We start from the raw sequence: 15,963 nt of genomic DNA, 5'->3' as shown, positions 1-15,963 counted from the left end.
CAGTGATTCAGTTTGTTAACAGCAGGTGTTCTTCATTAATGTTCAGTCACCACTCAATTACTAAACTAATTATCTCATTAACTATAACATTGCTTCAGTGTTACTTTTTTAACACTCTGAGTGTGGATTAAATATACACTGGGAGTGTTGATTTAACACTGGAGGTTTTACTGTATAGTTGCAACATTACTTAGTGTCAACAGAATGTTCAAAAGGGACCATCAAAATAAAGTGTTACCATATATATATATATATATATATATATATATATATATATATATATATATCTTACAATTGCATATTCCAATATTAGATACAATCAGTTGCAAAAAGTTGCATAGGAAAGATTACCCGTACTAGTGCCGGTCACAAGTTCCATTTCTGAAATTACAGCCTTCCAGTTCTTTTGCTCGGGGAAATCTACAATCAAAGTCTCTCCCTGAATATCTGTGGAATTTAAGAAGAAATGATCAAAATTATTATAAATTCCTCAAAAATATGTACTTTATTTTTAAGCTGTGATACACAGAGAGTCTACACAAAATTTGTAATATCTTTTATTTTAGTGAAAATCACAACATCTTAAATATGTATGCCTAAAATTAATGATTAATTTAAGGCAGCCAGTGCTCCTACCTTTAACAACGCCAATGCTTTTGTGAGTGACTGATCCCCATTGGTGTCTTGGCGTAACAACAGATGGCTTCACATAGACTTTGTCTCCAATCTTAATTTTGGACTCCGGACTTGAAGATCCTGAAATGTAAAGAGTGTTACGAAGGTCTGAGAGGAGATTTAAGAGCTGCAACTTAAATGTCATGGACACCCTATAAGAATACTTTCTACATTATATTGCCAAAAGTATTGGGACACCCCTCTAAATCACTGAATTCAGGTATTCCAGTCACTTTGATGGCCACAGGTATATAATATCAAGCACCTACAGTAGACATGCAGACTGCTTCTACAAACATTTGTAAAAGAATGGGTCACTCTCATGAGCTCAGTGAATTCAAGCATAGTTCCGTGATAGGTTGCCACATGTGTAATAAATCCATTCGTGAAATTTATTCACTACTAAATATTGCACAGTCAACTGTTAGTGGTATTATAACAAAGTCTAAGCAATTGGGAACAACAGCAACTCAGCCATGAAGTGGTAGGCTACGTAAAATCACAAGAGCGGTGCAATTTTCTGCAGTCAATAGCTGCAGACCTCCAAACTTCATGTGGCCTTTAGATGAGCTCAAGAACAGTGCATAGAGAGCTTCATGAAATGGGTATCCATGGCCGAACAGCTACATCCAAGCCTTACATCACCAAGTGCAATGAAAAGAGTGGGATGCAGTGGTGTAAAACACACCACCACTGGACACTAGAGCTGTGAAGACGTGTTCTCTGGTGTGACCGATCGCGCTTCATTGACTTCACCGATGAAATCAATCAATGAATTGTACAAAACGGATACGGTGCACAGGTCCAGATCAACCTGCTGAAGTGCTTTGCTTACTCCATTGACCGTCTTAAGCACTTCATCCCAAACAACTGTTAAAATTGCCGTTTCCAGGTTATCCATAACTGCACAAAGCTGTCCTGCTTCATATTGTGTCATTTTTGGATTTTCGTGATCATCATGGATACTCTCCAGAGCTTCTTTGATTGCTCCGTATCCAACTCTGAGAGCTCTCGTTGCATCGGCTCTCGCTGACCATCTAGTGGCAGATAAGCTTTTCAGAGTAAGAGTCCGTCTTTCACACTTCTCAAGGTAAGAAATGAGTATTTCCCATCATTTAGTTGATGCTGAAAAGAAATTGTACAGCATTTGAATTAATCCAAAAAACGATGCTGCTTCAGTGCAGCACTCTGCAGCATATGATCAAACCAAATGCAGAGAATGGGTAGAACACGAGACATACTCCACAAGCGGACTTGCGTCTTTAATTCTGGCCTGAAGTCGAGAATATCTGCCAGCCATGTTATTAGCATTGTCATAGCTTTGGCCGCGACAATCCATCAACTCAATGTTATGTTCTTTTATGGCCAACATAAGCACGTTTGCCATGTGTTCTGCAGTATGGCTGTGTATTGGAATGAACTGCAGAAAATGTTTCAGAGGTTTACCACTGTCCTGTTTGATGTAGCGAATGACTAGAGATAGTTGGTCATTGTGGGTGATGTCTGGAGTAGAATCTACAATCAGAGAGAAATACTTTGCGCTTCTAATTTCACCCAAAATAACTTGCAAAACTTTGTCAGCCATGACATGAATGAACTCATCACACGTTGTAGAAGACAGATAGTTCGTAATTCCACTGCCTTTGTGTCCATACTTGGTAAGTTGTTCAGACAAAAGGGGGTCAAATTCGCTGATCAACTCGAGGCATCCAAAAAAATTACCATTTCTTGGTGAGGCGAGCTGTTCGTTCTCACCATGAAAAGGCAGTCCGCGAGAGGCCAGAAATTTCACTGTTGCAATTACGCGCTTTAGTTTATTACGCCAGTATGTCTGTTGTGCAAGGACATCCTTTGCAAGACTGGAGTCTATTCGAGCATCAACAGTCCCGCGTGCTGAACGAGCTAGTACTGCACTGATATGTTCTGCTGACCCTTCATGTTCTGATAAGCGACTTGATATATTCTTCCAGTTGTTGCATCCTGAAGTAAAGGCTGTCTCTTTTTTTGAAAACAGTTTACAGCAGTAGCAGTAGCCAGATCCATTTGAAGGGGAGTACACTAACCATTCCCTCAGATGAACCTCTCCATTTGTCATCCGTCTGTAGAAGTGCTCTCTTGTTAAACTCCTGCTGACAGATCCATATTTCCAAACCGATGCAGAGAAGTCTCTGATATTTTGATCAGGTTTGTTGAAGCAAAAATAATCCCGAACACTTTCATTCGCTGGCCATTCTGCGGGGTCAGAAGAATAACTTACCAAGCTTTCAGTGTGTGCCAGCGTAGCGTGTCGGTGTTTGTGTGGGATGCTAACATCAGCTTCTGAAACTTCTGGTATGTCCATGATGGGCTGGGCAGGTGACGACGAATCAACCATAACGAGTTCTTCAAATTCTTCACTGTTATTTTCATCTTTTTTCCACGATGAAACAAACTGCCCATGGCTTCTCTTTGCTTTTTTATTTTCTAATATTCTCTTTTTTTTTCCTTTTACAAGCTCCTGATGTCGCAGACATGTTTTTCACACATAATAACGTTACCCGCTAAAGTGGTATTGTGATGATCCGGATATAAAATGATGCGTAATAAATAGTTTCCGGTAGCTTAAACGAACTTAAAGTACATATTTTACAATATTATAATATTTAGATTTTTAATATAGTAGTTGTCTTACAGTGTTTTAGCATTACAATGAAATCATAATAATAATATGTATATATTTTTTTAAATATCCCTAGTTGTAACTGGGCTCCCCCTGAACATGCAAGCATAGGCACGTGCCTAGAATGCCTATGCATAAATTCGGCCCTGACTGGAAGTAAACGGTAAGATTTGCACGTTTCATTTTTAAAATACGACAGTGATGCGCCGAGTCAGACAATTGTATTTACACTGCAATAAATATAGGCCTATCTGTTTCCACTAAAAATAGCCAGTGTAAAAGAATGAGATCCATTATAAAATTATAAAAATGTTTTTGCACAAATGGCATTTATAGTCCGTATCTCATATTTATTTAATGTCTTGTACCTTTGACGGTGTTAAACATGGTGTCACGTGGATGAGAATATGCATTGAAATTATATGCAGATGAGGTTATGCACAGTAAAACTAGGTGTTGTAAGCTCCATATACGGTGTTTTCTGGGAGGAGACAGGGTGGAGATGCACATATGCACAATCTTCCCCTGACTGGGATTTATAAAGGAATGTTTGCATAGGTTCCGGTGTATGCATTGTTTTATAAATTTGAAAACTTTTGTGCCTACGTACACTTTTAGGATGAAATCTATGGAGAATTTTATAAATGAGACTCCAGGTCTGTATCTCCTCCCTCACCCCTCCCGTTTCTCTGTGAGGGTCTGAAGCAGTCAGACCAGGGCTTAATTTGTGCCAGAACAAGCCGGATCTGGCACCTCCGAAATCCAATCCAGCACCTCATTTTGTCGGATCCTCCTCCTCACTCACCAATGAAAGACGTTTGACCTATAGTGTGCATATATGAGAAATCCTTTATAATGTCAACGCTTGCGGCACATCTACATTTGAAATACAGAACCTGAGCGTACAAAAGACATGACATGTGAACTGCTCTGCTCTCACAAGACATAACCCAGTCAACATTTTGATCTCACAGCGATGTCACCATGATCTCACAGGATACTCGTGATGAGGTCACAATGTGAGGTAACATTGAGCTAAAAGTGTAACCTCACAGCGCCCTCACTGTGTGCTCATACTAATGTGAGGTCAAAGTGCACTCACTGCACAGAGACTAGGTACCCAGCATGCATTGCAGCATGAAGCTTTTGATTCACCATTGTTGAGATTCATACACTGTCATTTAAACACAAAGAGAAACATCAAGAATCAGAGTAGTTAATAATGTTTGTGTCTTATGCTTTTATAATTCTCCTTAAATGATTATGAAAGTGACGTGACTCAGAATTTGTACTCTGCAATTAACCCATCCAAAGTGCACACACCCAGAGCAGTGGGCAGCCATTTATGTTGCAGTGCCCGGGGAGCAGTTGGGGGTTCTGTACCTTGCTCAAGGGCACTTCAGTCATGGTATTGAGGGTGGAGAGAGCGCTGTACATTCTCTCTCCCCACCTACAATCCTTGCCTGCCCAAGACTCAAACCCGCAACCTTTGGATTATGAGCCTCACTCTCTAACCATTAGGCCACAACTTGCCAAGACTGCATATGGAATCTAGGTGATGACTGTGTTGTTATCATCAATAACAAACCAATATCACCTGGTTGCAGTCTCTTTTCGGGTTTCCTTGCCATAACGAATGTGCTTTACAAACACAGTTACAGCAGCCCCAAAAAATGTAATGTTATAAAGTAAAGGGTCAAGAGCCCAACTAAAGCAAACACTAATCACTATGATGGTAACATCAAACAAAACAATAAAACATCATGAGTGAATAATGAGTGAAGCTGTGGATTTGTTTATTTAAGTTGATTTCATCGAAGGCTGTGTCTGGAAGTCAGTTGTATGTTTGGAGAAGGTTCTTATAACAGAAATCTGTTAGCTGGGCGTGCACTCATGAGCTCATCATGTGAGAGCACTGTGATATCTCTGTGATAGTGGTGAGAAACAGGAAGTAGAATGTCCCCCAGCGACTGATATTTGAACTGCCTCCTCTCAACCTGCTCAACATTTTGAATTCACAATGAGCTCACATATTACTCACACTGTGAGGATCACCGTATGAGAATGGAGTGATGTCACTGTGATCATCGCATGATCTCACGTGTTGACTGGGAATGCACGGATCCAATAGCCTATACACATGCGTTTTCTTTCTCAACTGTTCACATTTACTTAAGAAAAAACCCGGATACTCACCAGGATAACCATTTTTTGCGTAATTTTGTTTGTATTTGGCCTCTTAAGTTCAACAACAAACTACAAAAAATAACTCAATATGATACTATATGAGCTTTGAATGTGACTGTGAGCGCTCAGCCTTGAAACAGCCTCTGGAGTGCGCGAGTACCGATTGGCTTAAAAAAACGTGCAAATTATAAATTTTTGTGACGATGCAACAATGACCCGATTAAGCAAGTGACAATTCTGTCAACTCTCCCGAAAAGCGAGCGAAAGTCTTGGATCAGTGACAGCGTGCAGCAGCTCGTTGTATTGCAGATGAGATGCGCTGATGTGAAACAGCTTTGAGAGAGTGAAAGAGAGAAGACGCGGTCCAGTTGAATCACTCACGCTGTTTTCAAATGACTGATTTAATCTGCTAGTTTGAGTGGATTTATTTACCCATATAACCTACTTGCTATATTGAATAAATGTTTACAGGAATTTCATTATAAACTTGAAAGCAGCGGGGATGAGTAAAACTATGTGATATACACACAATCCCCCACTGAAATTCTGGACAGGATTAATTATAGCTCTATTACAGAGATTTGTGAAATAAAAATTCCATTATTTTTTAGTATTTCTTCCCCCCTAGGCCTGGAAATTGCTGTTTCAACATTTCATGGCTTTTTCAGGTTTTTCATGTACAAACCCTAATAAAAGCAACTGAGGGTACGCTGTTAATCACTTAAACTGGCCCACCAAAGTGATTGGCTGAATGCTCCTTTACCTCTCCCTCCTCTAATCACATGCCGGATCCGTCACCCCACTTTGTTCCGGGACCTCGAAATGTACAATATAAGCACTGAGTCAGACCCTCAGTTTCACAATGGACAAGGCAAGGGTCTATGAGTTTTTGTTTATGATTCAACTTAAACTAAATGCATTTTTTATTTTTTAAATTTTTGTAAATCACTCATCCATGTTTGGACATCATTGCGTAAAGATCTACCTCTTAGCGCTCTGAAGCGCATGTGCATATGTGTGTGTGTGTCACTAGTCTACCTCACCCCGACTGTCTCCCATTTCACTCCTGTGAAAAGTTCTCTGCACTCAGAGATTTTCTAACCGAGGCACGGTTAACAGTGTAAAGACGCGTTTTCTTATCTTCTCTGAAACATATAAGACAATTTTCATTAAGCTCAATTTTTTTTATTTTATTGATTTATTCATTAATGTCCTGCTTCCGGCTTCGCTACTGTTCGGACGCTCCTGCTTATTGCTCTGCGCTTCGCTCCCTATTTATGCACCTTTCTCAGATTTCTCTAAGATTTTAACTTCAGCATATCAGCACAGTGCTCAAACAACACAGTTTTTAGAAAAGGAAGACTCTTTGCCTCCCGCTGCCAGCAGTTGACATTCCAGAGACAGGAAAACACAGCTGTCTACATTCAAACAGACGGGAAAGAAAATGCCCCTTATGGAATCTACTTGCTGCATGAACTGCCAAAGACTTCTTCAAAGGATTGCGGTTCTTGAAACAAAGTTACTTGCTGGACCTCCAAAACAGGTGGAACACACAGCAGATCGTCATCACGGACGCCCTCAGCATACAGCCGGTGAGTAATGTGAATCTAGTGAATCTCAACAGTTCATACAAAGTGTAGAAGAACAAGCTGATCGACAGACTAATCGATGGCACAAACAGGGAGCGAGACCCAAAGGCACTCGAGACATCAGATTGTCACGAGTATCTCGTATTGCTGCGGTAGCATCCTCTACCCCAGATACGGCTATGAAAAGACTTGTAAACACTGGCATTTTACAACCCCCTATACATCTTGAGAACCGATTTGAAGCATTAATGAATGTGGGTGAGGAATCCCCAAATGTGACAAAACATGGATTGTATCAGCCAGCAGCTAACATCGCTACTAACAGGCACTCGAGGTCGAGCAGACAGCGGCACTCAGCTCAGAGCGCAGCCGAGCCCAGGACTCTGATAGTGGGCGACTCTATTATCAGAAACATCAGTAGCAGGACTACAACTACATGCTGCTTTCCTCAAGCAACCGTCTCTGATGTGAACAAGGAACTTCGGAACATTCTGATGAAGCACAAGACTGCAAATCGAATCATCATCCATGTGGGGAAGAACGATATTCGGAAAGAGCAGTCAGAACTGCTTAAGAAGGATTTCAGTGAACTCTTTGAAACACTTCAAAGACTTGAAGTTCAGTCGTTCATCAGTGGACCACTCCCAGCAAGAGGAACTAACATGTTTTCACGGCTGCTTGGGCTGAATACATGGCTACAAAGAACCTGCAGTACAAAAGGAGTCAACTTCATCGACAACTTCAATATTTTCTGGGGCCATAGACAACTGTTTAAACTGGACGGCTTCCACCCAAACAAACTTGGTGCGAGAGTGCTAAAGGACAATATCTATTTCTCCCTCCGTCATCCTTCAGTTGTGTGTGCCAATCCACTCGGCCTCAATGGCACACACACACCTGGACAGAATATGAGTGACCACAGAACTTCATGTCAGCCTCAGAGTCATCTTGTGGTTGACACATCCCACAAGGACACTGATAACACCACGCAGCCAAAACAAACTTTCCTCATGAAAACTATCCCGGCTGAGCCCTGCCCAACGAGCTCTTTACAGACAGACTATGACGTACTACAACAGCTCCAAGACTCAGCACCCAAGGACAACTATCTGGAAAACAGCCAGGGAAGCCAGGACAACATATCACAGCCACCGGAAACACCAGAGCCAGAGCCCATCTCACCAGACACACTATCCCTCTCTCCAGAATCTCCACTTCTAAGCTTCTCACAGAAAATGGAGCAACACTCACAAATGTTCACAGAACAAGCGGGAACCCAGTGTGCCTGTAGCCTTCTATATCTCTGTTTTATCACGTGATAGAAAGTCTAAGGCCTTCTCAAGCCGCACGGCTGATCCATCTAATCTGCGGCCTGTAATGCGTCAATCTAAGATTGCTGTAGAGACAAAATGTAATTCCATCAAGTTAGCATTTTTAAACATTCGCTCACTAAAAAATAAATCATTTCTGATCAATGATTTTATAACCACAAACAACCTGGATTTTATGTTTCTAAATGAAACATGGCTTGAAGACAGCTGCAGTGCAACAGTCCTCAATGAAACAGCCCCTCCTAACTTTAATTTTACAAGTGTCTGCAGGACTGTTAGGAGAGGTGGAGGTGTAGCTGCTCTATTTAAAGATGTTTATCAATGCAAGCAAGTGTCATTTGGTCAGTATTTGTCCTTTGAATATCTAGGTATTGTGCTGAAAGGTGCTCCACGCATTCTGTTTATCATTATTTACAGGCCTCCAAAATACTCTCCAGCCTTTGTTGAAGAGTTCACAGAACTGTTATCAATGATTTCCTCAGAGTTTGACTGTTTTACTATTGCAGGATTTTAATATTCACATAGATAATGCAGAAATCAAAACTGCAAAAGAAATTATTACTGTTTTAAACACTTTTGATCTGATCCAGCATGTGCATGAACCCACACACAATCGTGGACACACTCTAGATTTACTCATCAGTAAAGGTCTAAACATTTCATCCATTGTTGTTAAGGATGTAGCACTATCTGATCACTTCTGTATTTTCTTTGATATATCTCTGTTACCACTGAATCTAGATCTGTCTCTGTCAGAAAGAGATGCATTAATGAGAACACTAGTGCGCTATTTATGAAGGCTATATCTTTAACACCAAGCATTTCTGCAGACTCTGTTGATCTTCTCCTGGATTCTTTTAACTCAAAAGTTAAGAATGTTATTGATGATATTGCTCCGACAAGGGTCTGCAAGAAGAATGGCAGACAAAAATCACCATGGAGAAAATCAACAGCAGTTCAGAGTATGAAAAGACAATACAGAAAAGCTGAGCGAATGTGGCGGAAGACAAAACTTGAAATTCACTATAGCATCTATAAAGACAGCCTTCATGCTTTCAATGTGGAACTAGCTAGACAGCTAGACAGCTAGACAGACCTTCTTCTCAAACCTTATAAACAGTAACTTAAACAACTCTCGCACTCTTTTTGCTACTGTGGAGAGACTGACAAACCCCCCAAGTCAGATTCCCAGTGAAATGCTCTCCGACAGTAAATGCAATGAGTTTGCTTCCTTCTTTTCTGAGAAGATCAATAATATCAGAAAGGAGATTGGCATATCCACTTTTGCAGAGGTCACACAGATTCGACCGCAATTTCAAAAAGAAGTGACTATGTCTGTTTTTGAAGAAATTGATTGCAAAATTTTGAAAGAAATAGTACAGCACCTTAAATCATCAACATGCTATCTTGACACACTTCCCACATCTTTTTTCAAAAGTGTGCTTAACTGTTTAGAAGCAGATCTCTTAGAAGTGGTGAACGCTTCACTTCTTTCTGGGACTTTTCCAAACTCCTGAAAACTGCAGTTGTTAAGCCCCTTCTGAAAAGCGCAATCTTGATAACACAATGTTGAACAACTATAGACCAATATCAAATCTTCCGTTCATAGGTAAGATAATTGAAAAGGTAGTTTTTAATCAGCTGAACAACTACTTAAACTTAAATGGATACCTGGACAATTTTCAATCTGGTTTCCGAGCACATCATAGCACAGAGACAGCACTCATTAAGATAATAAATGATATTCGCTTCAATTCTGATTCAGGCAAAATATCAGTTCTGGTACTACTAGATCTTAGTGCTGCGTTTGACACTGTTGATCATAACATACTTCTAGAGAGACTGGAAAACTGGATCGGGCTTTCTGGGATGGTACTCAAATGGTTCAGGTCATACTTAGAAGGGAGAGGTTATTATGTGAGTATAGGAGAGCATCAGTCTAAGTGGACGTCCATGACATGCGGAGTCCCACAAGGCTCAATTCTTGCACCGCTCTTGTTTAGCCTGTATATGCTCCCACTAAGTCAAATAATGAGAAAGAACCAAATTGCCTATCACAGCTATGCTGATGATACCCAGATTTACTTAGCCTTATCTCCAAATGACTACAGCCCCATTGACTCCCTCTGCCAATGCTTTGATGAAATAAACTGTTGGATGTCCCAGAACTTTCTTCAGTTAAATAAGGAGAAAACTGAAGTCATTGCATTTGGAAACAAAGATGAAGTTATCAAGGTGAATGCATACCTTGACTCTAGGGGTCAATCAACTAAAAACCAAGTCAAAAATCTTGGGGTGTTTCTGGAGACAGACCTTAGTTTTAGTAGTCATGTCAAAGCAGTAACTAAATCAGCATACTATCATCTCAAAAACATTGCAAGAATTAGAAGTTTTTTTTTTCCAGTCAAGACTTGGAGAAACTGGTTCATGCCTTTATCACCAGCAGGGTGGATTATTGTAATGGTCTCCTCACCGGCCTTCCAAAGAAGACCATTAGACAGCTGCAGCTCATCCAGAACGCTGCTGCCAGGATTCTGACTAGAACCAGAAAATTTGAGCATATTACACCAGTCCTCAGGTCCTTACACTGGCTTCCAGTTACATTTAGGATTGATTTTAAAGTACTTTTACTCGTTTATAAATCTCTAAATGGCCTAGGACCTAAATACATTGGAGATATGCTCACTGAATATAAACCTAACAGACCACTCAGATCATTAGGTTTGAGTCAGTTAGAAATACCAAGGGTTCACACAAAACAAGGGGAGTCCGCTTTTAGCTATTTTGCCGCCCGCAGTTGGAACCAGCTTCCAGAAGAGATCAGATGTGCTAAAACATTAGCCACTTTTAAATCCAGACTCAAAACTCATCTGTTTAGCTGTGCATTTGTTGAATGAGCACTGTGCTACGTCCGAACTGATTGCACTATGTATAATCACTTTCTATTCTTAAATGTTTTAAATTTCTTTAAAATCAATTTTTAAATCACTTTGTTTTTATTGTTGTGATTTTTATTATTTTTAATTTCTTATTATTTTTAATGACTATTTCACTTCCTTTTATGTAAAGCACTTTGAATTACCATTGTGTATGAAATGTGCTATATAAATAAACTTGCCTTGCCTTGCCATTAAGCTAAGATTTGAATTATTTATTTTCTTTATAATACTGAGTAAACAACCATCAGAATGTGTGTGGGATTATTTAGCTATAGATGTGAGGAACAGATGTCCCCACAAGGATAGTAAAACCTGACATTTTTGATATTGTGAGGACCGTTGGCTGGTCCTCACAAGGGAAATCAATTATTAAAAATACTAAATGAAGTTTATTTAAAAATGTAAAAATGCTGACATGTTTCTGTGATGGGTAGGTTTAGGTTTAGTGGATAGCAAATATTGTTAGGTCAGTATAAAACAATAGAAGTCAATGAAAGTCATAGTATAGCAAAATAAACGTGCGTGTGTGTGTGTGTGTGTGAGTTATTTTTATTGTATTTTTTTCTCTCATTTATTACTCATTTATTGACTGCAGTACTATAACAAATATAACAGCGGCAGTACTATAACAAATGTCCATACCAATAACAAATCTTTTAAAAACTTGCGAGAGATATATAGACAATTTGCTTTGATCTCTTAAAATTGTTTATTATTTTACTTATTTATTGATATTATCCTTAAACCAATATATTTTTTCTCACATCCATGTAGACTGACCAAAACCCCTGTGATGCAGCGCTGCCTGATACTGAGCACATGTGGTCCACAGCTATCCCGGACATTAAGTTCAAAACACACTTTGAAATCTTCAATTTTGACAAGGCCAGTTTAAACAAATCCCATGTTCCACCCATTCAGGTCACGGGTTAATTACAGTACTCAGATATATGTTACAAACAGATGTCATAATGCATCTGGTGATCATTAAAAGGTTAGAGGTTAATCCCTAAGGTCAAAGGTTAACCCCTGAGGGACCATCCATCAAATATTTGGATATATAGTCCGGACCTAATTACTACTTCTAACAATTGCAGATGCCAACATTAGATACAATCAGTTGTAAAAAGTTGCATAGGAAAGATTACCCGTACTAGTGCCGGTCACAAGTTCCATTTCTGAAATTACAGCCTTCCAGTTCTTTTGCTCGGGGAAATCTACAATCAAAGTCTCTCCCTGAATATCTGTGGAATTTAAAAATAAATTATCAAAATCATTATAAATTCCTCAAAAATATGTACTTACTATATCTACACAAAATCTTTCATTTAATTTATTTTAGTGAAAATCGAAATGTCTTGAATACGCATGCCTAATATTAGTGATTCAATTAAGGCAGCCAGTGCTCCTACCTTTAACAACGCCAATGCTTTTGTGAGTGACTGATCCCCATTGGTATCTTGGAGTAACAACAGACGGCTTCACATAGACTTTGTCTCCAATCTTAATTTTGGACTCCGGACTTGAAGATCCTGAAATGTAAAGAGTGTTACGAAGGTCTGAGAGGAGATTTAAAAGCTGCAACTTAAATGTCATGGACACCCTATAATGATACTTTCTACATTATATTGCCAAAAGTATTGGGACACCTCTCCAAATCACTGAATTCAGGTATTCCAGTCACTTTGATGGTCACAGGTGTATAAAATCAAGCACCTACAGTAGACATGCAGACTGCTTCTACAAACATTTGTAAAAGACTAGGTCACTCTCATGAGCTCAGTGAATTCAAGCATAGTTCCGTGATAGGTTGCCACATGTGTAATAAATCCATTCGTGAAATTTATTCACTACTAAATATTGCACAGTCAACTGTTAGTGGTATTATAACAAAGTGTAAGCAATTGGAAACAACAGCAACTCAGCCATGAAGTGGTAGGCTACGTAAAATCACAGAGTGGGGTCAGCGCGTACTGAGGCACAGAAGTCATCAACTTTCTGCTGTCAATAGCTACAGACCTCCAAACTTCATGTGGCCTTCAGATGAGCTCAAGAACAGTGCATAGAGAGCTTCATAGAATGGGTATCTATGGCCGAACAGCTGCATCCAAGCCTTACATCACCATGTGCAAGGCAAAGAGTGGAATGCAGTGATGTAAAACACGCCACTACTCGACTCTAGAGCAGTGAAGACGTGTTCTCTGGAGTGACTGATCAGGCTTCTCTGTCTGGCAATCCTTACAATTGCAGATGCTGATATTAGATACAATCAGTTGCAAAAATTTGCATAGTAAAGATTACCCGTACTAGTGCCGGTCACAAGTTCCATTTCTGAAATTGCAGCCTTCCAGTTCTTTTGCTCGGGAAATCTACAATCAAAGTCTCTCCTGAATATCTGTGGAATTTAAAATAAATTATCAAAATCATTATAAATTCCTCAAAAATATGCACTTTATTTTTACACTGTTTTTACACAAAATTGTTCATTTCTTTTATTTTAGTGACAATCACAGCGTCTTGAATTTGCATGCCTAAAATTAGTGATTGAATTAAGGCAGCCAGTGCTCCTACCTTTAACAACGCCAATGCTTTTGTGAGTGACTGATCCCCATTGGTATCTTGGAGTAACAACAGACGGCTTCACATGGACTTTGTCTCCAATCTTAATTTTGGACTCCGGACTTGAAGATCCTGAAATGTAAAGAGTGTTACGAAGGTCTGAGAGGAGATTTAAAAGCTGCAACTTAAATGTCATGGACACCCTATAATGATACTTTCTACATTATATTGCCAAAAGTATTGGGACACCTCTCCAAATCACTGAATTCAGGTATTCCAGTCACTTTGATGGTCACAGGTGTATAAAATCAAGCACCTACAGTAGACATGCAGACTGCTTCTACAAACATTTGTAAAAGACTAGGTCACTCTCATGAGCTCAGTGAATTCAAGCATAGTTCCGTGATAGGTTGCCACATGTGTAATAAATCCATTCGTGAAATTTATTCACTACTAAATATTGCACAGTCAACTGTTAGTGGTATTATAACAAAGTGTAAGCAATTGGAAACAACAGCAACTCAGCCATGAAGTGGTAGGCTACGTAAAATCACAGAGTGGGGTCAGCGTACTGAGGCACAGAAGTCATCAACTTTCTGCTGTCAATAGCTACAGACCTCCAAACTTCATGTGGCCTTCAGATGAGCTCAAGAACAGTGCATAGAGAGCTTCATAGAATGGGTATCTATGGCCGAACAGCTGCATCCAAGCCTTACATCACCATGTGCAAGGCAAAGAGTGGAATGCAGTGATGTAAAACACGCCACTACTCGACTCTAGAGCAGTGAAGACGTGTTCTCTGGAGTGACTGATCAGGCTTCTCTGTCTGGCAATCCTTACAATTGCAGATGCTGATATTAGATACAATCAGTTGCAAAAATTTGCATAGTAAAGATTACCCGTACTAGTGCCGGTCACAAGTTCCATTTCTGAAATTGCAGCCTTCCAGTTCTTTTGCTCGGGGAAATCTACAATCAAAGTCTCTCCCTGAATATCTGTGGAATTTAAAAATAAATTATCAAAATCATTATAAATTCCTCAAAAATATGCACTTTATTTTTACACTGTTTTTACACAAAATTGTTCATTTATTTTATTTTAGTGACAATCACAGCGTCTTGAATTTGCATGCCTAAAATTAGTGATTGAATTAAGGCAGCCAGTGCTCCTACCTTTAACAACGCCAATGCTTTTGTGAGTGACTGATCCCCATTGGTATCTTGGAGTAACAACAGAAGGCTTCACATAGACTTTATCTCCAATCTTAATTTTGGACTCCGGACTTGAAGATCCTGAAATGTAAAGAGTGTTACGAAGGTCTGAGAGGAGATTTAAGAGCTGCAATTTAAATGTCATGGACACCCTATAATGATACTTTCTACATTATATTGCCAAAAGTATTGGGACACCCTCCAAATCACTGAATTGGTATTCCAGTCACTGTGATGGCCACAGGTCTATAATATCAAGCACCTACAGTAGACATGCAGACTGCTTCTACAAACATTTGTAAAAGAATGGGTCACTCTCAGGAGCCCAGTGAATTCATGCATGGTACTGTGACTGCTATTATAACAAAGTGTAAGCAATTGGGAACAACAGCAATTATATGGCGTTATTTTAATGACAAATGTTGAGAGCGCATTATTGTAGCGCGAATGCAGAGCCATCCCAAGCCTTTATGAGGCCCTAAGCAGAATTTAATTTGGGGGCCTCTCGGTGCCGCCAATATTCCAGTCAACACGTGACATCACGTGATGATCACAGTGACATCACAGCATTCTCATACGGTGATACTCACAGTGTGAGTAATATGTGAGCTCATTGTGAATTCAAAATGTTGAGCAGGTTGAAAGGAGGCAGTTCAAATATTGATCACTTGGGGGGGGGGGGGCATTCTACTTCCTGTTTCTCAACTCTATCACAGTAGGTGCGTTTGACTTTAAGCAGCGCTGCACAGAATGGTCAGTGTATGACATCAAAGTACCGCGAGAGCGATAAGAGATCAGATGGATCTTTATGCT

General features: G+C 39.7%; 2 protein-coding genes across 3 annotated transcripts in view; both read right to left on the bottom strand.

Moving 5' to 3' along the window:
• Window positions 1-13,725, bottom strand: part of LOC131531177 (Fc receptor-like protein 5) — a 76,358-nt gene extending 62,633 nt beyond the window's left edge. For both annotated transcript variants that reach the window (XM_058761753.1, XM_058761754.1), the window contains exons 1-5: window positions 13,682-13,725; window positions 12,793-12,912; window positions 12,529-12,624; window positions 637-756; window positions 352-447 (exon numbers count right to left, since the gene is read on the bottom strand). In XM_058761753.1, the coding sequence (XP_058617736.1) occupies window positions 352-447; window positions 637-756; window positions 12,529-12,624; window positions 12,793-12,912; window positions 13,682-13,709 (460 nt within the window). In that variant the 5' untranslated portion in view covers window positions 13,710-13,725. The remainder of the gene's footprint in view (window positions 1-351; window positions 448-636; window positions 757-12,528; window positions 12,625-12,792; window positions 12,913-13,681) is intronic.
• A 30-nt stretch (window positions 13,726-13,755) lies between these two features.
• Window positions 13,756-15,963, bottom strand: part of LOC131531081 (uncharacterized) — a 54,949-nt gene continuing 52,741 nt past the window's right edge. Inside the window, exons 9-12 of the mRNA XM_058761628.1 lie at window positions 15,112-15,231; window positions 14,839-14,934; window positions 13,952-14,071; window positions 13,756-13,775 (exon numbers count right to left, since the gene is read on the bottom strand). Coding sequence (XP_058617611.1) covers window positions 13,756-13,775; window positions 13,952-14,071; window positions 14,839-14,934; window positions 15,112-15,231 — 356 coding nt within the window. The remainder of the gene's footprint in view (window positions 13,776-13,951; window positions 14,072-14,838; window positions 14,935-15,111; window positions 15,232-15,963) is intronic.

This window comes from Onychostoma macrolepis, chromosome 22 (assembly GCF_012432095.1).
Source record: "Onychostoma macrolepis isolate SWU-2019 chromosome 22, ASM1243209v1, whole genome shotgun sequence".
NCBI classification, from domain to species: Eukaryota; Metazoa; Chordata; class Actinopteri; order Cypriniformes; family Cyprinidae; genus Onychostoma; species Onychostoma macrolepis.
The sequence above is the reverse complement of the archived record's forward strand: the minus strand, read 5'-3'. Positions and strand labels throughout refer to the sequence as shown.